General features: G+C 41.1%; 1 protein-coding gene across 4 annotated transcripts in view; it reads right to left on the bottom strand.

Moving 5' to 3' along the window:
- The window catches only part of Alg9 (ALG9 alpha-1,2-mannosyltransferase), a 69,566-nt gene that overhangs the window by 28,608 nt on the left and 16,338 nt on the right, over nucleotides 1-24,620 (bottom strand). For 3 of the 4 annotated variants that reach the window (XR_016532811.1, XM_090319531.1, XM_090319530.1), the window contains exons 9-13: nucleotides 20,500-20,622; nucleotides 16,026-16,180; nucleotides 13,007-13,136; nucleotides 12,333-12,480; nucleotides 10,844-10,973 (exon numbers count right to left, since the gene is read on the bottom strand). Coding sequence is in view for 2 of the 4 variants with exons in the window: in XM_090319531.1 (XP_090175657.1) it covers nucleotides 10,844-10,973; nucleotides 12,333-12,480; nucleotides 13,007-13,136; nucleotides 16,026-16,180; nucleotides 20,500-20,622 (686 nt within the window). In the remaining 2 variants the exon portion in view is untranslated. The remainder of the gene's footprint in view (nucleotides 1-10,843; nucleotides 10,974-12,332; nucleotides 12,481-13,006; nucleotides 13,137-16,025; nucleotides 16,181-20,499; nucleotides 20,623-24,620) is intronic. The other variant, XR_016532813.1, reaches the window with a different exon arrangement.

The following is a 24,620-nucleotide window of genomic DNA, read 5'->3' as shown; positions in this document are numbered from 1 at the left end:
AGTCTGCGAGACTTCTATCTCCAAAAACTACTCAGAATAAGGCGGAAGTGGCATTCTAGCTTAAGTGGTAGAGCGCTAGCCTTGAGCAAAAAGAGGCTCAGAGAGAGTGCCCAGACCCTGAGTTGAGGGCCCAGGACCAACAAAAAAAATTAATTAAATTAAATTAAAAAGTCAATTCACAGCACTAGTGGCTCACATCTGTGATCCTAGCTAATTCAAGAGGCTAGATTTGAGCATTCCAGTTCAAAATGAGCTCAAACAACAACAAAAAAAGTCCCTGAAACTCCATCTAGAATTAATCAGAGAAGAAAAAAGAGGAAGAGGAGGAGGAAAAATGAAAGAAAGCAGGGAGAGAGGGAGGGGGAGTGGGAAGAAGGCAGGGGGAAAGGGAGCGAGAGAGGGAGGGAGAGCAGGAGAGGAGGAAGAAGGAGGAGGAAAGGGAGAAGGAAGAGATCAATTTAAGAATTGAATGAATGGGGGGTGTGGGGGGGAGGGAAACGGGTACCAAGACATGTGAAAGGGTATCAATGTATGTGAATTAATGCACCTTCTATCTGGCAAATATCATGTAACCCTTTTACTAATTACAATAAAAAAAATCAAAAAAAAAAGAATTGAATGAAAAATTCAGCAGACAAGGAGATTCTGAAAAAATTAAAAATAAAAGGGAAATAAATCTTAGAATTGAAAAGCATGGTAGGTAAGATCTTACCACTGAGCCATCTTTCCAACTCCAGTTCCCAGACTTTGGTTGCCATACATGATGACACTCACTGGGAGATTTAAGAAGCATCTGTGTGAAATAGACCTGACATAGCTAAGACACCTTCCATCTTCATGCAATATATCACACTTGATAGGGAGCCATCCAAGAGGCAACTGTGCCAAACTCGACCCTCTGCCAATTCCCATCATAAACCAATGATATAAGAAAGCCAGGCATGATCTGTCCTCCTGGAACTTGTAACCTCAAGTTTAATCAGAGCTTGAAAAACAGTAATGTTGGGTCCTAATTAGCCCATTTCCATCATTAACAGAATTTTCAGATGTTTCTGTAAGAAGTAAATGAAGGGCTATTTGAATATTTTCATACATCCTCTTTAAAAGTCATCTGCTGGTATAGGAGTGGTGGTACAACCTGTAATTCCAACACTCGGGAAGCTGAGGCACGAGGATTCCCAGTGAAAACATTTTAAAATGATGAAAAGGGAAAGGAAACAACTAACATTCACCTTCCCAGTGACACAGACTGCTGGACTGCCCTGTTAACCAACAGCGCATGTTTATTGGACACGCAGGGCTTTTGCCCAAACACCAACAGGCAAGTGGATCCTATTTTATTTATTCTGTTTTGCTTCTTGCAGCATAGTCTCCTGTGTAACCCACACTGGTCTCAAATTCACAACCCTCTTGGCCTCAACCTCCCAAGTGCTGGAATTACAGATGGGTGCCATACACCTGACTTTAAACTTTTATGTAGTTCTTTAACTCCTTTCCTGCCTAGATGAGTGTAACACAGTCAATTTGCCTTTTCTACTACAGTATGCTTTTTGGTTAAAACAAAACAGAATAGATAAACCATGTCTATTTCTTTGAAGTCATCCAGATCAAGTTTGCAGAAAGAGCCAGGAGTTTGGTCTAGCGGTAGAGTGCTTGCCTAGCATGCACAAAGACCAGGGTTCAATTACTTGGTACCACATACATAAAAAAGCCAGAAATGGTGCTATGACTCAAATGGTAGAGCTCTGGCCTTGAGAAAGCCCAAGGACAGTACTCAGGCCCTGAATTCAGGCCCCAGGACTGCCCCCCACCCCCAAAAAAAGAGCAGGAAAGGCATCTTAAATGAAATCACTCAAACAACTTACTGAAGAAGAGACAGAAAGGTTCAGAGACAACAATCTCCCAATTTTTTTGTGGGGGGGCAATACTGGGGCTTGCCTGAACAATGTCCTTGGGCTTTTTCAAGGCTAGGGCTCTACCACTTGAGCCACAGCACCACTTGTAGCTTTTTGCTATGTATATGGTACCAAGGAATCAAACCCGGTTCTTGGTGCATGCTAGGCAAGCACTCTACCACTAGGCCAAACTCCGGGCTCCTATCTCCCAATTTTTAACTGAAAGTTCTTCTTGTGTCCCACTGATAAAATACTGGGTTGATGGTAAAGCAAACTGGAAGATCTTCTAGGCAGTTTCAAAGGTACTTATTTTCCTCAAGTGATAAAAGCAAAAAATGATTGGTTCTTAAAAGCAGAAGAAAAGTATTTTAAGAAGTTTTTTTGTATTGTTTTAATTTTTCTGGTCCTGGGGCTTAAACTCAGAACCTGGCACTATCCCTGAGCTGCTTTTTGTTTTTTGTTTGTTTGGGTTTTTTTTTGCCCGTCCTGGACTTGGGCTAAGGACCTTATCACTGTCCTGGAGCCTTCTCAAGGCTAGAGCTCTACCACTTGAACCACAGCACCACTTCTGGCTTTTTTTTTCCTCTACCACTAAGCCAAACTCCTGGCCCCTATCTCTGAGCGTCTTTTGTTCAAGGCTAGCATTCTATCACTTTAGCCATAGGACCACTTCTGGCTTTTTTTGAGCAGTTTATTGGAGATAAAAGTCTCACAGACTTTCCTACTCAGATTGGCTTTGAACTAGAATCCACAGATCTCAGTCTCCTGAGTAGCTAGGATATAGGCATGAACTACCAGTGCCAAACAAAGAAGTTTTTTTGTTTGGTTTTGTTTTTTAATCGATCATGGGGCTTGGACTCTGGGTCTGGGCTTTGTCCCTGAGCTCTTCAGCTCAAGGCTACCAACCTACCCCTTTAGCCACAGCCCCACTTCCGTTTTCTCCTGGTTAACTAGAGATAAGAGTCTCATGGTGTTTAGTGCCTGGGCTGGCTTTGAACTGAGATAATCAGATCTCAACCTTCTGAGTGGCTAGGATTACAGGCGTGAGCCACTGCGCTCAGCTCAAAGTATTTTTTTTTTTTTTTTGGCCAGTTCTGGAGCTTGAACTGAGGGCCTGAACACTGTCCTTGGACTTTCTCAAGGCTGGCGCTCTACCGCTTGAGCCATAGCACCACTTCCAGCCTTTTTCTATGTATGTGGTATCAAAGAATCAAACCCAGGTCTTGTGCATGCTAGGCAAGCACTCTACCACTAGGCCAAACATCTGGCCCCCGCTCAAAGTATTTTTAAGAGAAAGAAATCATTAGCAGCCTATCAGATCTTTTTCTCTGAAAATATCAATCGTTCCTTGTGAACTTTTTTTTTTTTTTTTCTTGCCAGTCCTGGGCTTGAGCTCAGGGCCTGAGCACTGTCCTTGGACTTTCTCAAGGCTAGAGCTCTACCACTTGAGCCTCAGCACCACTTCCGGCTTTTTTCTATGTATCTGGTACCAAGGAATTGAACCCGGGTCTTCGTGCATGCTAGGCAAGCACTTTAACCACTAGGCCAAACTCCTGGCCCTTCTTTTTTTTTTTTTTTAAGTTGGTTGTGGGGCTTGAACTCTGGGCCTGGCCGCTATCCCTGAGTTCGTCAGCTCAAGGCTTGTGCTCTAGCACTTTGAGCCACAGTGCCACTTCCAGTTTTCTGGTAGTTAACTGGAGATAAGAGTTTCTTGGTCTTTTGTGCCCAGTCTGGCTTTGAACGTCAATCCTCAGATCTCAGCCTCCTGAGTAGGAGGATTACAGGCATGAGCTACCAGCCCCCGACCTTTCTTACAAACTCTTGACATACCATATAAATTGTTCAATGTAATATGTTGCATATATTATATACCACATACTACATATGTTGCTCTATTCCATATAATATGTACACATGTACATTATGCTTTAGTTTGATTTCTCAGTTTAAACCTCCAGTGACACCAGTAATCTCCTAAAAGTAAAGTAATACTAGCTGAATGTGAAGCAGAAAAACTAGTTCCCTCTCTCAACTTTGAGTCTCTCATGCTTTCAGAATTTGAGGATACCCACCATAACCACATCATCTATAATTCAGAAATCAAGAAACTAGACTTAAATCTGCCTTAAGTATAACCAAAGAGCTCAATTTCTTTTTCAGATTTAATCATCCTTTCTTGCATAAAAAAATAACAAAATTGTAGGGTGACTTTAATACATGATCATGAAACAAAAATGGGTTTTATGTCATTAGTCAGAGGCTATATAGCTCAGCCAGCTGTCAAAGTTAAAAATATGTCTCAACTTGAAATTTTGTAAAACACAAGCATTCAAGACTCATTGTGAAAGAAATGTAACTTCTTTTGGCTTCTCCTAGCCCACCAGAAGTTCTAAAGAGGCACACCTCTAAACCACAGCAAAAAAAAAAAGGATGACTGGGAAATCCAAACTAGTTAACTAATCATCAACTTTACTAGAAATAAACATATGTTAAGAATGACAATTTAATGACACCACAAGTGTAAACAAAGAGCTTGAAACAGAGATCAAGTTATGAATGATATTATGTGTGTGCATTTCCTTGGGGGAGGAAAGAGCAAAGGAAAGCTGAATGTAACAAAACAAGTATTGTCATAGCTTCTTCTCCTCAGTGGGAACAGAAACTGTCAGAGTTGGAGTCTACAGTAAAAACTTCCCAATATCAACAACTGCAGTGCCGAGGAAGTTTCTGGTCTGCAGACATTCCTTTGGAAAGCTGCAGCAGGTAATTTGTCTCCCATCATGAAATCTCAAGGCCTAGGAATCATGTCTCAAGGTAAAATGCCGCCCTAAAATATTTATGAGCAGGCAGGTAACAGAATAATGTGAAATATAAACACTGTAACTGGATTTCAAATGTAGTTACTACAAATGAGAAAAAGATACCAACAAAAAAAAAAAAAAGTCTAGTCTTTGAAATTCCCAGGCATTTAAAGAGAAAATACACTTTGCTCAAATCTAGACAAGACTCACACTCTAACTGCCTACTCAATGCTCTTGCCATTGCACCACGTGCCAGATATTAATCAGTGTCTCCTATGATAGTATCCTTTATTGAAATCAGAACACTGGGGGCTGGGAGGGAACTTCTGAAAGGGAAAGAGCTTAAGTACTTTTTTTGGCTTTTCATTTCTTTTCGAAAGGCTCCATCCAACTAAATTCTAAAAAGTACTTGCCACCAGGAGGCACAGACTGTCTTACAGTTTTTCTGTCCCACATACAGCATCGCTAAATGCATATTTGTTAAATGAATGCTTAAATCAAGACTAAAAATTATGGCACTGTGAAAATGTGAACTCACATGTAAAATTTTTTGGCTATTCAATCAGTAGAGATCATAAAAAAAACAATTTCTGGGCTGGGAGTTTGGCCTAGTGGTTAAAGTGCTTGCCTAGCATGCACAAAGACCCAGGTTCGATTCCTCAGTACCACATACATAGAAAAAAGCTGGAAGTGGTGCTGAGGCTCAAGTGGTAGAGTGCTAAGCCTTGAGAAAGTCCAAGGACAGTGCTCAGGCCCTGAGCTCAAGCCCAGGACTGGCAAAAAAAAAATTCTAAATGTAGATATGCTATATTTTAGGATAATAATTTTTTTTGGTTGGTTGTGGGGCTTGAACTCAGAGACTGTGCACTGCCCCTGAGCTTTTCTGCTCAAGGCTAGTGATCTACCACTTTAAAACACAGCTTTAAAACACAGGTTTGAGCCACTGCACATAACTAGTCTTATGGGTTTCATTACACAAAGGTGCCTGCTTTTTGTTTTCTGTTTTTACACTATATCATGTTAAAGCAGAAATGACTATATTAGTGTTTGGAGAAAATTAATGATCAATCTATTTTTTTTTGCCAGTCCTGGGCCTTGAACTCAAGGCCTGAGCACTGTCCTTGGACTTCCTCAAGGCTAGAGCTCCACCACATGAACCACAGCACCATTTTTGGCTTGGTACCAAGGAATCGAACCTGGGTCTTAGTGCATGCTAGGCAAGCACTCTACCACTAGGCTAAACTCCCGGCCCAATCTATTTCTTTCAAAGATGGTATACAAGAGTATTTAAGCATCAAGTGAAAGTCAGTGAAAAGTCCCTGGATACTCCTTTCTAAATGTGGTTTTCTCCAATCTCTAACCAATGACTAGTTCCCAAATCAGATGTGGGTCCTAGAGTCAGAGAAGGATATCATCTGCTTTGAAATACTGAACAAAATTCTGAATTTGTCAAGAAAGATAGCACTAGTTGGGCACAATGGTTCAAACGTGACTAAGTACAGCTGGGCACTGGTGGCTAGCTACTCAGGAGGCTGAGATCCGAGGATCATCATGATTCAAGGCCATCCCAGGCACAAAAGTCCATGAAAGTCTAATCTTCAATTAACTATCAGAAAACTGAAAGTGGAGGTGTGGCCCAAAGTGGTAGAGCACTAGCCTTGGTCTGAAGAGCTCAGGGATAGTGCCCAGGCCCAGAATTCAAGCTCCATAACCAAAATAATAATAACAATAATAATGGCTGGGAGCATAGCCTAGTGGTAGGAGTACTCACTTAGCACGCATGAGGCCCTTGGTTCGATTTCTCCATACCATATACACAGAAAAAGCCGGAAGTGGTGCTGTGGCTTGAGTGGCAGAATGCTAGCCTTGAGCGAAAATTGTCCAAGAACAGTGCCTAGGCCTTGAGCTCAAGCCCCAGTATTAGCAAAAAATAAATGAATAAATAAATAAATAAACAATAGGATCCGGGAGTTTGGCCTAGTAGTAGAGGGCTTGCCTAGCATGTATGAAGGCCTGGGTTCGATTCCTTGGCACCACATACAAGAAAAAGCCAGAAGTGGTGCTGTGGCTCAAGTGATAGAGTGCTAGCCTTGAGGAAAGCCCAAGGACAGTGCTCAAGTCCCGAGTTCAAGCTCCAGGACTAGCAAAAAAAAATAATAATAATAATAAGTGCAAAAAACAGAAAAAGACTGGAGCCATTTCAGCAGTAGAGTACATGTGTGGCAAACATGAGACACTGAGCTCAAACCCCAGGAAGGAAGGAAGGAAGGAAGGAAGGAAGGAAGGAAGGAAGGAAGGAAGGAAGGAAGGAAGGAAGGAAGGAAGGAAGTTAGGTTAGTTTTAAGTCTTATAATGAAGCAATCTACATAACACTTATTCAATAATGGGAGGTTTAATAGCTACTAAATCCCTACCATGAAAGAACATGCAGAAAAATAGTATCTCTGCAATATACTTAAAATAGTAAAACAGAAACCAGAGGGCCTTCACAAGCATTCCTATCCCTGTAAATTCAGAGTAAAGGAGGTCATGCATCTTTCCTAGTTCCCATGCAGGACATAAACAAGGAACAGGCTGAACCACTTAGCTAGCTAGAAAAAGGGTTGGCTAAAACCTGTCATTGAGAGCCAAAGGGCAGATAAAAATAATCCTACCAGCTAGACATAATGGTACACATTGGCACTTGAGCAGTAGTAGGATCCCAATTTCTATGTAAACTATGTAACAACAACAACAACAACAACTTTTTTTTTTTTTTTGCCAGTCCTGGGCTTGGGCTCAGGGCCTGAGCACTGTCCCTGGATTTTCTCAAGGCTAGGACTTTACCACTTGAGCCACAGCACCACTTCTGGCTTTTTGCTATGTATGTGGTACCTAGGAATCAAACCCGGGTCTTCGTGCATGCTAGGCAAGCACTCTACCACTAGGCCAAACTCCTGGCCCCAACAACAAAGATTTTTTTCTGATAGTCAGGATGTTCAGAAAAGATGGAGTGCAGAATGATTTTGTCTTCTTGAACTAACCTGGACTTACAACCTGAGCTTATACCAAGTTTATGAACATAAGTATAGAATAGCATGAATTTCTACAGGTCAAGCAAAGATATGTGTCCACTGTAACCAGAGTTCTGGCACCATTGCTTGAAGAATTAACACATTAATACTTTTCAAATAACTGCGATTTTGATTTGCATTTAATGAACGCAACAAGACAAAAGGTAAAAGTAAGCTCATATTACTTAGGAGGTGGAGTTTGGGAAGATCTCTGATCAATACCAGCGGGGACATAAACACTAGTCCCTGCCTCCACACCAGCTGCTCGGTTATCCTACTTATATGGAAAGTATAAATAGTCTGACACAAGGCCTATGTGCTCAGGAATGTGGTCAAGGGACTCAGTGACTGCCTATCAGGCACAGGACCCTGAGTATAAGCCCACTGTATTACCAAAAAAATAAAAGTAAAAGAACCCCCCCCCCTAAAATGTATCAATGATGTTGTTTGGATAATGTGATAGATTTTCTTTTCTGGCTTCTAACTTTTATGATTTCATACAATGAGTATATTTATTATCAGAGTAAAACAGTCACGGGTCTGGGTGCTGTCCCTGAGCTCTTCAGCTCAAGGCTACCACTCTACCCTTTGAGCCACAGCCCCTCTTCCCATTTTCTAGTGGTTAACTGGAGATACGAGTCTCACATTCTTCAGTGCCCGGGCTAGCTTTGAACTGCGATCCTCAGCTCCCTGCCTCCTGAGAAGCTAGGATTACAGGAATAAGCCACCATGCCTGGTAACAAATATCTTTTTAAACAGCTACTAAAAAACGAACCCCTGATCACGGTTCATGTAGAATTAAAATAAAGCCACCAATGTCTACTCTCCAGTCAACATGAGTGAACTGGATTTGGTGGGCACCTTTCTCGCCAAAGCACAAAAAAAAAAAAAAAAAAAAGAAAAAGAAAAAAAAACTCGGCAGGACAACTCTCAATACAGGAACGTGCATGACACCACATCACAGATACATGGATTTGATCATGTCTACTTTTATCAGCCAACGTTTTAGTAACTGTGATGTGCATTATAAAAAATATCCCCCTTAACCAATGTTAATGACATCTGGTAGCCAAGAAGATGGACATATGAATCAAACAGAAAACCAGTGACCAAAGCCAAAGATGTGCAAAAGGCCAGCTTTCCAGCAGCGTTCCCACAACATTATCCCAATGATAAAGATTCGTTGTCCATTGGGAAAACATGTACATTTACCCAGCATTTAATTTCCCAGTATTTCAATCACCCTGAGTTAACTATGACTGCAAATATTAAGTGGAAAGAACTAATTTAGAGGTTTTAAACTGAATGATAACACTTAGCATGCCTGAATCTCGAATTGTCCTGCTCAGGACACAAATCATCCTTTTGTTCAGCACATGCATGCTATGCATGCCATCTACCCATTAGTCAATTCATTAAGAGAAAAAAAAAAAAAACCTCATGCTGAGGTTGCTAAAATCCATAGTAGGATTTTTATTTTAGTAGATTATGATAATTCTTTTCTTATTGTTATTCTCTTGGTGTGCCTAATTCAAATTAAACTTTGTCATAGGTACTGAAAAAGAGAAAGTCTACTTGGGGTTTAGTATTATGCAGGCTTTCAGGAATACACTAGTCTTGCAGATAGGGGTTACAGGCTAACTACTAGGTGTTTAGTACTATTCTAGATGTTATGGTAACTACAGAAGAAATAAAGCATAGTCATTTCCCTCATAACCCTCACACACCTGACAGGAAAAGAAGATGACATACGTATTGAAATACTTACACAGTATAGACAACAAAATCAAATGGCTAAGGAAAAAAAAAATATTTCCACCACTTAAAGGAAGAACTGCTATGTGCTTAAAGACTTGAACATTATCTTCACTCCTCTCACTTGTTTTTTGGTTTTTTTGTTTGTTTGTTTTTGTTTTTTTGCCAGTCCTGGGCTTGGGCTCAGGGCCTGAGCACTGTCCCTGGATTTTCTCAAAGCTAGGGCTCTACCACTTGAGCCTCAGCACCACTTCTGGCTTTTTGCTATGTATGTGGTACTGAGGAATCGAACCCAGGTCTTTGTGCATGCTAGGCAAGCACTCTACCACTAGGCCAAACTCCCAACCCCCACTCACTCACTTGTTTTACTACCAAGTTAACCACCAAAATTTTATAGGCATCAAATGTTGAAAGTACCATCTTTCAAAAGAGTCAAAATAGAATTTGCCTGATCTCAGCATGTGTAAAGACAAGTAGGCAGGAGATCATGGCACTGACAATGATTGTTCCATGGCACTCACTGTGGAAATAGTATGTCTAACTATTTCATATGCTAAAACCAGAACATAGTAAGAGCTAGGTCAAAGGTAACAGATGACTTGAAAGTTCCCTACCAAGCATTTTACTAGGCCAAGCAGCCTTATGTGTTTCAATATGTTTCAGAATAGTTTAGATTTTACCATAAATATTTTTCTATCCCATCCAAAAGTTGAGAAGCTACACTGAAACTGTAGTTTATATAGAAAACACAGAAAGAAGAAATTTGAAAATGGAAAAAAAAATACTGTTCACTCTAAACAAAAGTTGTTACATGCCTCATTCTCTTTATGCTTGGTGCAGTGGCTCATACTGGTAATCCTAGCTACTTGGGAGGCTAAGAACAGGAGGATCACTGTTCAAGCCCAGCTTGGGCAGGAAAGTTCAGAAGAGATCTCTCTTTACTCACCCATAGCACTCTCATCCTAAGCTATGTGGGAGGATCATGATCCTTGCCAACCCAAGAGCCAAGTCCAAGGGCCTCCATCGCAGTGGAAAGAAGCTGGGTATGGTAATGAGAGCCTGTCAACCCAACTATAATGGGAAGACTAATACTGGTATGTCAAAGACTAGGCAGGTGCCTGGGCAAAAAGTGGGACCCAGATATATCTCAATGCAAAACAATCTGGAGGCATGGCAGAGCAGCATAGTGTTTTCCCAGCAAGTGAGTTCAAACTCCCCCCCCCAAAAAAAGGGAAGAAATTACTTTTTGGAGAAATTTTCATTTTCCTCTAATAATATCCTGAAAGATTTTAGGAGCAGCATTCTTTTCAAAGAAGCAACAAAACAATGTACTCCTTACATATCTGGATGGCTCTTCTAGGTTCTGGTCATTCATGTCAGCAGGAATCATCTTTGTGGCCAGTGGTCCCTCTGCAAAAGGTTTTGGTAGTTGACCTCTGAACTCTGATGGAATGAACTGGAGCTGCCAGCTGTCAAAACCAGGAGAAAAAGAAAAACACAGGGGATTATGTTGCTAAATGGACTTGAAGCAAACAAAAACCATGTGAAAAACATTTCACTTGTAAAATACATATATTTCTGCTGTTAAAACTTCAGCCAGGGAGCAGAGGCATAGGTCATAACTCAAGTCCAAAATCCTTGAGAAACTGACAACCAAGTCTCAATCCATTTCATCCAAGTCTGAGAAACAAACTTTGCAACCAGATTTGGTCATTTTATCAAGAGAAGAAAAGTGTCAGCTTTTATTGCCAATTAGTATATGCTTAAATGGAATTAGTGAAACCAAAGCAATTCATTAGGCATCCTGGAAGGTTGAATGTAAGGTGAGCTGCTTAATGCGCTGAGAGAGAAATACTGAAGAGAGACGTTTCTGAGTAATCTCCAAAGGATGTTCACCTAGGAAACTATTTCGAATGTGAAAGACCAAGGGCAAAGTCCTTAAAAAACAAGATTTAATCATTAATGACTGATACAGGATTTTTTTCTTTCTTTTCCTTTGTTCTTGCAGTGCTGGAGACCAAATTTGGGACCTGTACGTCCTAGGCACTGAGCTACATCCCCCACCTGATACCGGATCTTTATTAAGCCCAAGCTATCAGCACAGGCTAAGTTGCTAACACCTGTACTCATGTAACTTCCCTTCATCAATATAGAACCAAATTAAGAAAACTATGAGAAACTTCAGGGCGTATGCTGTCACATCTAACAAGACAGTGTAAATGAAGCTGCTTCAGACATCCTAATCTCCCCCAGTGCCTTTTTGTTATTGTACGAAAAATAATTATTTTCTGAAAACACTCTAAGAGAGCTTCTCAAACACTTTTTTTTTCCAGTTCTGGGGCTTGAACTCAGGGCCTGGACACTGTCCTTGGACAGTGCTCTGCCACTTGAGCCATAGCACCACTTCTGGCTTTTTTTTGTGTATGTGGCACCAAGGAATCAAACCCACGGCTTCATGCATGCTAGGCAAGCACTCCACCACTAGGCCACATTCCCGGTCCTCTCAATGACTTTTAAGTGGATTCATACCAAATAACTATAGAGCTGCAAATATAAATTTTTAGGAGAGTTACCAGGAGACGAGGAGGGCCTCTGAGTATTTTCAGAAGTGCCCAGACACCAGAAGTTATGGGACAGTGTGTGTGCACACCCAGAAGTGGCACCTGTCTAATGAAATGTAATGCAGACCCTCAGCAAACAGAGAGGGAAGGTGGATCAGTGACTTTCTGCAGAAATTCCTGTACAAAACAAAAACTAAGAAGACCATGACACAGAACTGCTATTTTTATTTCTTCATTTTAAGTTCCAGGAATTAAAGGTCCACGTACTTTTCTGGAAGAAAGAAGCTGCTGGGAAATCGATGCCATTCTTTTCCCACACAAACATTCACAGGTCTGCCTTCTGGGACAGTGTGGATGGTTGGGTCTGTTGCAATTCGGTAAAATTCTGGATACAGATCAAGGGGCCCATGATAACCTGGGAGAAAGAACAGTGGATGAAAGCTGAAGATGAGGAAGGTGAGCTCTGGACATCTAATTACAATGCACATCATGTCCCGCTGTGAGCCACATAAATTTAAAGAGTGTGAAAGAAGCCGCTCTTCCTGCTAGAAGTCAGGAAGATGGCTGCAGCAGAGACGCTATTTTGCCAAATATAACTTGTTTTTTGCCCTTCTATGTATCCTTCCACCTTTCTATCTTCACATACTATTGTGATTCAAATAATAATTATAAGAAAAAAATATAATCAGAAGACTTGAGCCCCAATTCACAACCTAAGTTTAAGCTTCAGCAGCAGCCCTTTAAAGCAAAGAGGGAAAAATGCTGGAGGAAAAAAATCATACTAAAAAAGAATTGTCAATCTCCTTCTTAAGTCTGAGGTTCAGAAGTCATGCCCCAGCCACTGTGAAGGCTCTCTCTTTAGGAAAGTCTTCTCAATGTTAAACAATCCTGCAACAAGCAACCCTGAAGCAAAATGCCTCGTCAGTGGTCATTGCATCTACCTCTGAACAGTGCCACGGAGCGAGAGAAAGACAGGAGACCAAACAGGAAGACCATGCCTAGCGCCAACCAACTTGATGTCACGGTGTAGTGCTCCAGGCGGTATTGCTGAAATACAAAGTGGTAGCATTTCTAGAAGGAGAGACAACTGTATTGATAAAAGAGAGGGCACACTCTGCAGAATACATATAATCATGAGCCCTCACAATACCCCCCAGATGCAGTAGAAAAATAGGTGAGGAAGGCTCTGAGCAGGCCAAATCCTAAGATCAAAACCAAATTCCCTGTGATGTCTAGAGGTCAGCCAATCAGCCAACTTGCTAAGAATAAACTTCTACTAGTTTCATAGGATTATTTTAAAGTCCTAATAACTTATTCGTTTAATATTTCAACAAAAATGCTTTTTAGTAGTTTTGTTCAATACACAAGCTATTTTAACTTTTTGATGTGGGTATTAACCTTTACGTTCCCTACCTACAAGTTTCACCAAAGCTTGTAGTATCAACAAAATGGCTTATGGCCAAACAGTAAGAAACGAAAAACACACTTCTAGAAAAAATACTGGTAATTATCAAAACTACTCAACAACCTAGATGATTATTATAAAACATGTACATATGCATAAACTCTGCTACCTTCTCTACCTCAAGACACCAGCAGTGCTAGAGGTTAAACCCAGGGCACTCAGGGTAAGTTTGAACTCTTATCTCTGAATTATATCCTCAGCCCATCTTGGGAATCTAAGTAGAAGAAACATTATACTGCTAACTAAAATAATGGAGACAGACATGGGAACACAGATAAGATTATGAATGATGTAATATTAAGTTAAATACTAAAGTACTCTAAAATTAACTGCTATGAGCCAGCTAGCTACTGTAATCCTAGCTATTCAGGAGGCTGAAATCTGAGGATCAAGGTTCAAAGCCAGCTGGGGTACAAAAGGACCCGAGACTCTTATTTCCAATTAACCTCTAGAAAACGGGAAGTGGTTCTTGGCTCAGGGGTAGGATGGTAGCTTTGAGCTGAAGAGCTCAGGGACAGCACCTGGGTCCAGAGTTCAAGCCCCATGACCCACCCCCCCCAAAATGAAGTGCGATGATAGTTGCATACATATATGTGTAGATTCTAAAAAAAACAATTATACATTTTAAACAAGTATATAGAACTATACGGTTTGTGAATTTTTTCTCAATAATTATGTTAAGAACAAAATCCATCCAATTGTTCCCTTATAATCGAGAGGTAGCAGAGGGCAAGAAAGAGTCCCAAGATGTCTAGGCCATACACAGAAATATAAAAACATAGATCAACTGCAAGGGAATCAACTCAGACAGGTTTTAAACCAAGATTAAAAAAATTGCCCCATGGCTGTCCAATGGAACCTCAAAGTTTTAAGCAAGTTTTATTCTGATTTGGTATCTGAAAAGCAGATACCACCCAAGGCCACCATCAAGTAGTCCCTATGGGGAATTGAAAATGTACTTTTATCATCACCTATTGGTTCTGTCACCTCAGGCAAGTTACTTAACTACTCTGTCTCACTTTTCTCACTATAACTGGGGATGGGAGTCAGAGGGAGAAAACTGGGAGAAAATGAGGTCAGGATAACACTGTTCAAAGAAATGTACTCATTACTTGACTTATATAACTGTAACTCCTATGTACATCACTTTTACAATAATTAAAAAAAAAATAAAGTGAGAGTCGGGAGTTTGGCCTGGTGGTAGAGTGCTTGCCTCACATACACAAAGACCTAGGTTCGATTCATCAGTATCATATACATAGAAAAAGCTGGAAGTAGTATTGTGGTTCAAGTGGTAGACCTCTAGCCTTGAGAAAGCAAAGGACAGTGCTCCCGAGTACAAGCCCCAAGACTGGCAAAAACAAAAATAAATAAATAAAATAGGCTAAATTACAGTTCTACTAGAACAATTAGTGAGAACGAAATTATTAACATATGGTACATAACAAATTACCTCATATTACTGTAATCTATTTTTGTTATTTTTTTATTTTATTTTTTTTGCAGGCCTGGGCTTGAGCTCAGGGCCTGAGCATTGACTTTGGACTTTCTCAAGGCTTGTGCTCTACCACTTAAGCCTCAGCACTACTTCCAGCTTTTTTCTATGTATTTGGTACCAAGGAACTGAATCCATGTCTTTGTGCATGCTAGGCAAGCACGCTACCACTACGCCAAACTCCCGGCCTGTGATCGATTTTCATATCTGAGTAAATAACTTTCAAAAATTCAATGTCTTATGTGTAAAATTAAGTTAACATATGTCCTGCCTAAGATCCATTATTATAATACATGATACTATGAAACCATTCAATATAAGGTAAAGCGTTTGTCTGCCTTGAGTTTAGCTATTTGCTTTCTGATCTTTCCTTGAACTCCTTACAGACAAAACTTTGGTTTTATTATGCTTATATTCCTCCCATTTTTTTAATGCTAGTCCTGGAGCTTGAACTCAGAGCCTGAGCCCTCTCCCTCAGCTTCTTTTTTACTAAAAGCTAGCACTCTATCACCTGAGTCACAGCTTCGCTTCCAGCTTTTTTGGTAGTTTAATGGAGATTAAGTCTCACAAACTTTCCTCTCCAGACTGGCTTGAACTGTAATCCTCAGATCTCAGCTTCTTAAGTACACACTACTACAAGCAAGAGCCACCCAGGCCTGGTTGTATTGCTCTTGATACTTAAAACAGCACACTTCACTTTCATTAGATACTGAGTAAAATCTACAGAGCTAATACCTTAGTGAATAAACAGAAGCATTTTTGCCAGCAATCACATTACTGTTGATAGCAGAGATAAATTACCACACAAAACTCGGCTAATAAAGTATGATAAACAGCTCTGTAACACATAGATATTTAACAATATGATCTGAATTAGGTTTAACATTATGGGCAAAAATATCACAGGTGGACACACATTGTAATCTGCCTTTAAGCTTTGTGAGCAAGTTTTGCAGTAAATACAACAGAATGAATACATACACTTTTCCCTGAAACTCACCTGAAGTGCAGAAAGAGCCACAGCACCACAGAGACATATAAGTGGATAGACAGGGAAAAGAAATCGCTCCTCTTTGTGAGGCTGGATGAAGAAAATTATAAACCAAATATACATTGGAGCCAAGGTAAGCCAATATGGATGGCCTAAATTCTGCACTGCAAGACACAGAAAAATATCCATCTTTCATCACATTAGAATAAAACAACATCCTTAACTTCAATGTTCTCTTCATCTTAAACTTGGAGACTGCTATAGGATACTCCAAATCATGTTTCAATGTAACAAAGAAAAGAGTTCACCCAAAAGATCCAAATTTAAAGGGAGGCACAATACTAGATTTGGTCAGAACATAAATGAAAGCCAGATTTAATGGTTAACAGAACTTAGTAAAGAAGAGAGAAGAAATGGGAAGGCCTTCTCTTCCTATAATGTCCTTCCATGAGACTAAAGATTACTGAGGGTAACCAAAAACCTAATAAACTCATTCCAGTTTTTTGTTGTTGTTGTTTTGTTTTGTTTTTTGCCAGTCATGGGGCTTGAACCCAGGCCTGAGCACTGTCCTTGGACTTTTTCCTCCAGGCTAGTGCTGTGCCACTTGAGCCACAGCACCATTTCTGGCTTTTTTCTATGTATGTGGTTCCAAGGTATTGAACCAGGGTCTTCATGCATGCTAGGCAAGCACTCTATCCCTGGGCCAAACTCCTGGCCCCCATTTCCTGGTTCTTAATTCCTGTGTTCTGTTTAAGTATTAATCTTTTTTTGAACTGTATACAAATTATATAGAGATCAAAAGAAAAAAAATGATTCTTCAACCCTTTTCATCAAGCTACACATCAGTCTGTTTTAGTTTAGGAATATTTTTGTTGGGGTAGGGTATTTTATTAAGTTTTGTTTTTTGAGATAGTATTTCATTATGTCACCATGTCTAGCCTGGAGCTTACGATCCTCCTATTTCAGTCTCTTGTTGAGATTACAGGCATGCTTCCCCATACCCAGTAGCCATTTGTTTTCAAGTTAAATATAAGAACACTTAAAAGGAGTTGGCTCATAAAGTTTTCTAATTAAGTTTTCTCTTCTTAATACCTATCCATTCTAAATCTTGAAACAAAATGTGCTTCAAAGATAGAAAAGAATAAAAAGAATATAATAACTGTGAAACCCAACTCCTGCTGGAAAGTTCCTATGGTTAGGTATAGGAGCACTGAGTGATAAAACTACAATCCACAGTGAAGGCAACTCCTACAATGTTTGGTGAAAACAAAAGTGCATGCAAAATGCTGGCAAAGGATGGATATACAGTGCCCCCTGGTGTCTATCCCCCATGGCTACAGTTTGCAGGGTTAGATTATGGTCCAGCACTATCAAGAAAAAGTAATCCTAAGAAATACTAAGGAGAAGAAGCGTAAGCCAGTCCCATGGATCTGTGTCTTGTTTTCAATGGCATTTTGGACGAAACTGACCCAGGGACTCCTCTTTTCCATCACCAGCTGCCTTTGAAGCTCTGCTTCACTCAGAACCTCTGACCCTTCTCACCAGTCTCTGTTTCCAGGACCAATCCACACCGGTTTTCGTGATTAGATCTGTATTGACAACTAGCCGTGACCTTGCAGATTCATCAGAACTATTACGCTGAGGTGGCAGCTGCCTTCCACTTCCTGGTCAATGTGCATTTGTGGGCCTCCTACATCTACCTCTCTCTAGGCTCCTATTTTTTTTTTTTTTTTTGCCAGTCCTGGGCTTGGGCTCAGGGGCCTGAGCACTGTCCTTGGACTTTCTCAAGGCTTAGCACTCTACCACTTGAGCCTCAGAACCACTTCCAGCTTTTTTCAATGTATGTGGTACCGAGGAATCGAACCCGGATCTTTGTGCATGCTAGGCAAGCACTTTAACCACTAGGCCACACTCCCGGCCCCTTGGGCTACTATTTTGATGGCGATGATGTTGGCTCTGAACAGCATAGGCCACTTCTTCAGCCAGCTGGCAGAGGAGACGCACAGGGGTACCCACCATCCCCTGAAAATGTAGGACCAGCATGCAGCTGCTCTAGGATGTGCAGAAACCTTCTCAAGATGAGTGGGGTAAAACCATGGAAGCCCTGGCAGCTGCCCTGGCCCTGGAGAAGAGCTGGAACCAAGCCATTTTGGATCTTCATGCCTTCGGTTCTGCTCACACAGACCCCCCTCTCTGTGGCTTCCTGGAGAAGCTCTTCCTGGATGAAGAGGTGAAGCTCATCAAGAAGACAGGCAGGCCACCTAACAACTTCCACAGGCTGGCAGCCCCTCCAGCGAGGCTGGGAGAGGATCTCTTCAAATGTCTCACCCTCAAGCACAACCAGAAGACCCCAGCGTCCAGCAGCCCTTGAGGACCATCTCTGCATCTCTTGACATCAGGGTTTCCACGAGAGCCTCTCCCTCTAGCTATTGGGCACCTTCCTAACGAACCACCCTGGAACCCTTCCCAAGCCTTGGACCAAATGAAAATAAAGCTTTTGACAGACAGACAGAAACCGAGGGAGACCAAGACAGAGAGAGACACAGAGAGCCTAGCTAAAACTTTGTGAAACCCCATACCTCAACTAAATAAGAGTCAGATGGGGCCGGGAGTTTGGCCTAGTGGTAGAGTGCTTGCCTAGCATGCACGAAGACCCGGGTTCAACTCCTCGATACCACATACATAGCAAAAAGGCAGAAGTGGTGCTGAGGCTCAAGTGGCAGAGTTGTAGCCTTGAGAAAATCCAAGGACAGTGCTCAGGCCCTGAGCTCAAGCCCAGGACTGGCAAAAAAAAAAAAAGTCAGCTGTGATGGTTCACACCTGTCATACAAACAATATGAAAAATGTACATAGGAGGACGGAGGGCTAGGCCAGCCTGGTCGTAAACACGAGACCCAATTTGCAAAATAAATAAAGCAAAAAGGGCCAGAGGTACAGTAATTGTCTAGCACAGGCTGAGTTCAAACCCAGCAGCATTAACTAACAAAAAAATGGGGGGGGGGGAGAAAGAGGGAAGGAAGGGAAAGAGGAGGGGAAGAGGAAAGAAAAAGAAAAGTACAAGGGATAGTGGAGTTAGTTGCCTCAAGAGAGAAACACTGAGTCTAAAATGTAGGACACTAGGTAGGATGAATATCTGGCTTAAAAATCTTTAGGAGAAAGACTAAATACTAAAGTTCTCTAAAATTAACTGTGATGAGCCGGGCAGTCGCAGTAGCACACACCTGTAACCCTAGCTACTCAGGAGGCTGAGATCTGAGGATCAAAGGTTCAAAGCCAGCTCGGCACAAAAGGACCTGAGAGTCTTATCTCCAATTAACCTCTAGAAAATGAGAAGTGGGGCTTGACTCAAGGGTAGGACAGTAGTCTTGAGCTGCACAGCTAGGGGACAGCACCCAGGCCCAGGGGTAGGATGATAGCCTTGAGCTGAGCTGCACAGAGCTAGGGGACAGCGCCCAGGCCAAGTTCAAGCCCAATGACACCGCCCCCTCTGCAAAAAAAAAAAAAAATCTTTAGGAGAAAAATAAGACAAGTGTCATTATACAAAGCTTTAAAAAATGTAATGTCAGATTCAGTGTATATTTGAGATAGGGTTTCATTATGTCACCAAGTCTAGCCTGGAGCTCAAGATCCTCCTAATTCTTGCTTTTCCACACATTATAGAAAATCTGATTTTCAACTGGGTAGTAGATGATTTTACAGATTTAATTTTGTTAGAGTAATGGCAATATGCTTATGTTAAAACAAGAGTCCTAAGACAAAACAAAAGGAATCTAATGTTTTAACACTTAACACAGAAAACCCCTTATGAACCATGAACAGTAAAACGGAATTGGGGGCGGACTGGAGAGGAATCAATCATATGGCATCCAAATCAGATCAACAAGTCTGAAGTTAAATCTTTCCAAAGCCCATATGAATTTCTGCTCAAATCTGTCTTCCATATAAGAAACAGTAGGCACCAGAGCCACGACAACTTGAGAAAACAGCAGCTGTGCAATACAGAACCAGAGCAAGTAAAACAAATGACACACTAAACCTTCCCTAGAAACCAAACAAATGGCACCCAGAGAAGCTTCGTGTTTCTTAGAAAATTCACAGCCTCTCTCTATTTCACTATCCATTTCAGGGAATTCCTATGTGGTTGTCTTCAAATTCTTGGTTAGAATAATTTCTCAAAGCATGTTTGCTGCTAGCATGGTCTTTATAAGACTGAAGACACATACAGACTTGTCACTTTGAGATTTTATAAATGTATTTGTTTTCCTGGATGACTGTGTAAATTATAATAACTTCCTCTCTTGAAGAAATATAAAACTAACCAAATCTTTGGATAGGTTCAAAAACCTACAAATACAGACTGAAAAAGACAGCAGAGCCAACCATTTCCGTAGGAAGAAAATCGAGAATAATTATTGTTCATGTACTGGTATATCTTTCTAGTTTGGCTTTCTCCTTGCCAAATACCATCTTTTGAATTACTTACCATGAAACCTCTGTAACAGGTATTCCATAAGAGACGTCAGTGGTAAGACCAGAAGAGCCAAAGCAAAGACCACATTGAAATTCAGAAGTCCATTAATTAAATAGAAGTACCAGGGTTCCGTACCTGAAGAAGAAAAAAGGGATGAGGAAACATTAGTGGATATCTTCAACACCTACAGTATTGACTTTCTATGACCTTTGTTCAGTTAACATGGAAGATCCAATATCCCAAGTGAAGGAAGAAAGCCTCAAGTCTACCTACCGCCTTTTCATGCTCAGCCACACAGGAAACAAAAGATGAAGCTAAAGATGAAGAGAGCCAGGAGTTTGGCCTACTGGTAGAGTGCTTGCCTAGCATGCACGAAGACCTGGGTTCGATTCCTTGGTACCACAAACTTAGAAAAAGCCAGAAGTGGTGCTGAGACTCAAGTGGTAGAGCTCTAACCTTGAGAAAAATCCAAGGACAGTGCTCAGACCCTGAGCTTAAAGCCCAGGACTGGCCAAAAAAAAAAAAAAAGATGAAGGAAGAGGTCAGAGTTAAGATACATTAGAGAGAAATCAAGTTTTAAGTGTTTAGTTATATTTCCTATCTGTAGAAAAATTACTCTATCGGGCTGGGAGTTTGGCCTAGTGGTTAAAGTGCTTGCCTAGCATGCACGAAGGCCCAGGTTCGATTCCTTGGTACCACATACATAGAAAAAAGCCGGAAGTGGTGCTGAGGCTCAAGTGGCAGAGCTCTAACCTTGAGAAAGCCCAAGGACAGTGCTCAGGCCCTGAGCTCAAGCCCAGGACTGGCAAAAAAAAAAAAAAAGAAAAAAGAAAAATCACTCTATCTTCTGCTCTTCTACTATGAAGACATTAGTACAGGGGACAATTTGGGGGCAGCCCCAAATAGACATCAAATTAGCAAGTGGCTTGTCTCCAGAACTACGAAAATACATTTGCTCTTAATAAATCACCCAGATCCAGGCATTTTGTTATGAGAAATAGACTAAGACAAAATTTTTACCCTAACTTGCCCAAAGTGCCATATCTGAACAGGAATAATACTTTCTCAAAACCACCAAATAATTTAAATAGCTTAATAACATAGAACCATATGTAGCTATAAACAAAAATAAGCAACAACAACTACAACAAACTGCCACTTGAATGCAACTACTCTCAGAATTCTGCAGACCAAATGAGACTAACAAATGAAACTCCATTGGAGCTACTCAGTCTCTCCCACTTTGTTCTCATCTGCTTGCAGGGATTACTTACTTTCTAGCTTCAGAAAAAGCAAAAGTTGTATTTTTCAGGCTCATGTTCAGAGATGGAGGCCCTGCTAAGAAGGCTGAGGGATTCAGAATGAAGCAAACTGACAGAAAACACAAGCTTCCCTCACACTCATTTTTATCCTTTAATTCACAATTCTTAAATCTGAAAACTGAACTAGCCTCCTCTGGACAGGTGGTAGGTTCTTCCAGGTGGTGAGTAACATGTGAGGGTTTAATCACTGTATGAAACCCTCCTTGCACCACAGCAATTTCCTACAATTCACATTGCTTAAAAGGCATTCAGGAGGCAGAGGAATCATCATGAGAAAAAAAGCAAAACAACCAACTGGTATTTTTGCAACTTGCACAGCACAAGATCAGGAACCAAAGTCCTAATTCTAGAAATACTTGGGGGAGAAGTAAAAGGGAAGGGAGTACCTTAAGTAGGAAGGGTACACAATCAATTGTGTGCCACCTTAGGGAAAGTTCACTGCTTCCTGTTTAAATACAGTGACTGAGGCTGTTAGGAGCAGAGGCACTGTCCAAGGACATGTTTATTAGAGACACTTTTAATCTTTCATTCTATGTTAGTAGTCTACATAAAAACAGAAGGTTTTAGTTACTAAACAGAAGTATATGTCTGCTGTGAATAACTAATACTTAACAATATATTTCCTAAACTGATCCTTTTAGTTAGAATCAAGATTCTGGAAAGGAAAGCTTTCCACAACCCTCTCCTGACCCGTTGTGTGGATGGATGTCATGCTATCAAGCTCTGGCAGGCCTTTTTTCTTAACAGAATTTTGGAAATCTGAACCTGTGAAGAAAAAGCAACAATGAGCAGAGAGAAAGGGAGTAACCTCTATATTGGGCATCACAGATGCACAGCCTCCCTCAGAAAACAATCTTTCGTCTCTGATATTTGCAAATATAGATTGCTTTTTCAAAGAAGCTCTTCAGTTTCTAGCATTTATCACAGTCACAACTTGCTATTTGATGTGTGTTTTCACCTAGATATGATGTACCAAAAGTATTAAGTTGGTAAACTCAGTCATTTTTATGTACTGGGGGGTTCCGAAATCAAATTGCTGTAAACATTTCGTAACAGACTACTCCTTCCCTGGAGAATGGAGCAAAAAAACCTGAGAATAAGCCAAGAGTGAAGAAAGTTCAAGTGGCCACAGTCTTAAAAATAAGGGCAAAGAGGACACTAGGAGTAGATTCTGTTGACTAATGTTCTTCCCTACTTGGTGAGACACCGCCTTGGGGCGGGGGTGGGGGGGTTGGGGAGGGTTGGGGAGGGTGGGGAGGAAGGGGATATAAACTTTTATCTCTATCCAGGGAGTTACTCAATGCTGATGCTCACAAAGCATCAAAGCTGAACACTGCAGAAAAAAGCACATCTGAATGACAAGCTAAGCACTGAACTGGTGCAGAGTGAGAGCAACCTGGCAGCAGAATCTGCAGGGGAGTGACTCACCCATCTCCCTCTCTATGGAAAGTACCTCAGTTCCTTTCACTCAGATGAGCTAAGGGGGACTTTTAAAATAAGCTAAAAAGAGAAGGAATGTTGACTGTCCCACAGGTTGAACGAAGGGGAACCTTTTCAGAGACCTGTAATTTTATAAAGGTACAGGAACTAAATTATAATAAATCATCCTGATAAATGTCAAATTTGAACCACCAAGACAGAAATGCCAGCAAGGTTCCACAGAAATGATTAACAAAAGAACAGTTCTGCCTCATGTTGAGTCAATGCTAAGCAGGCCTCAGGACACCTCCCGGGCCTTTCCCCTCCACTCCACTGGGGAAAGAAGAGGAAATAGCAAGCCTTCTAACAAAGGCACTTACCTTCACCTTATAAAATTTCCTGTCCTATGATCAGAAAGACATGGATAAAACACATGCACAAGCTAAGCTGCAGAGTGGTATCCCTGAATAGACCTGCTGTCCTATCTCAGGGATTTTCCTTTAAGGGCCCTACAAAACCTTTGCCAAGGCATGTACTCCTCAGAGACACCATCAGACAAAAATACTCATGGACACCAAGTTCTGAGTCCTTGAAATGCTACTAGAAGCAAAGTCAATCACTTCCTTTTCTGAGGTGTTTTTACCTGCTAATCTTTGACCTTAAAGAGATATTTGCCCATGACTTTGCAATTTTATAGACTACTCTCAATTTCTAAATGTCCTATAATGTCAAGTATTATTTACTTTGTCCACTCTTCCTTTCAACACTCCCAAGAGAAACAGCCTGCCAGTGTGCATGTCATTCTGCTATCCCAGTGCTCCACGGGCTCCTCCTGCCTCATCACCCTCTTCCTGCTCACCCTTTAAGTCAATGCACAGTAATACAAAGGTTACAGCACCCATTCCTTGGGTCAGATCTTACCCTCCACTACTCTCAACACATGCTACCTATTTTTGCAAGCGTATTTTCCTGTCCCGAAACAGTGTCCAAATTCTAGGGTATTGGTTTAACTAAGGGTACTTTCAATAGAAAAGCTGCAGGCTTCGAGTAGACATCTCTGGGCTTTCTTCCCATCCCTGGTTTTTTGTCTGTTTTGCTTTGAATGGTGGGTTCCTAACAGCTCAGCTTCCTCACAGGGCAGAAAGCATAAATCATACCTACCTCACAGAACTTTGGGGAGGGAAAGAAGACAGTCTGTGAATTTTCTGGCACACAATACACGTTCAATAAACTGAGTGTGGTAATTAATATCTGTGAAGAGGCACTCCTTTTCCTTCACTTCATAAGAAAGAAGGCAGCTCAGGTAGGGAACACCATTAAGCTATGCTATGCTATCTATAAGTGAGGTAGCAGTGTCCCACACCTGTAATCCTAAACTATTCAAGAGGCTGA

This window comes from Megascapheus bottae, chromosome 27 (assembly GCF_031878675.1).
Source record: "Megascapheus bottae isolate mThoBot1 chromosome 27, mThoBot2.hap1, whole genome shotgun sequence".
NCBI classification, from domain to species: Eukaryota; Metazoa; Chordata; class Mammalia; order Rodentia; family Geomyidae; genus Megascapheus; species Megascapheus bottae.
The sequence above is the reverse complement of the archived record's forward strand: the minus strand, read 5'-3'. Positions and strand labels throughout refer to the sequence as shown.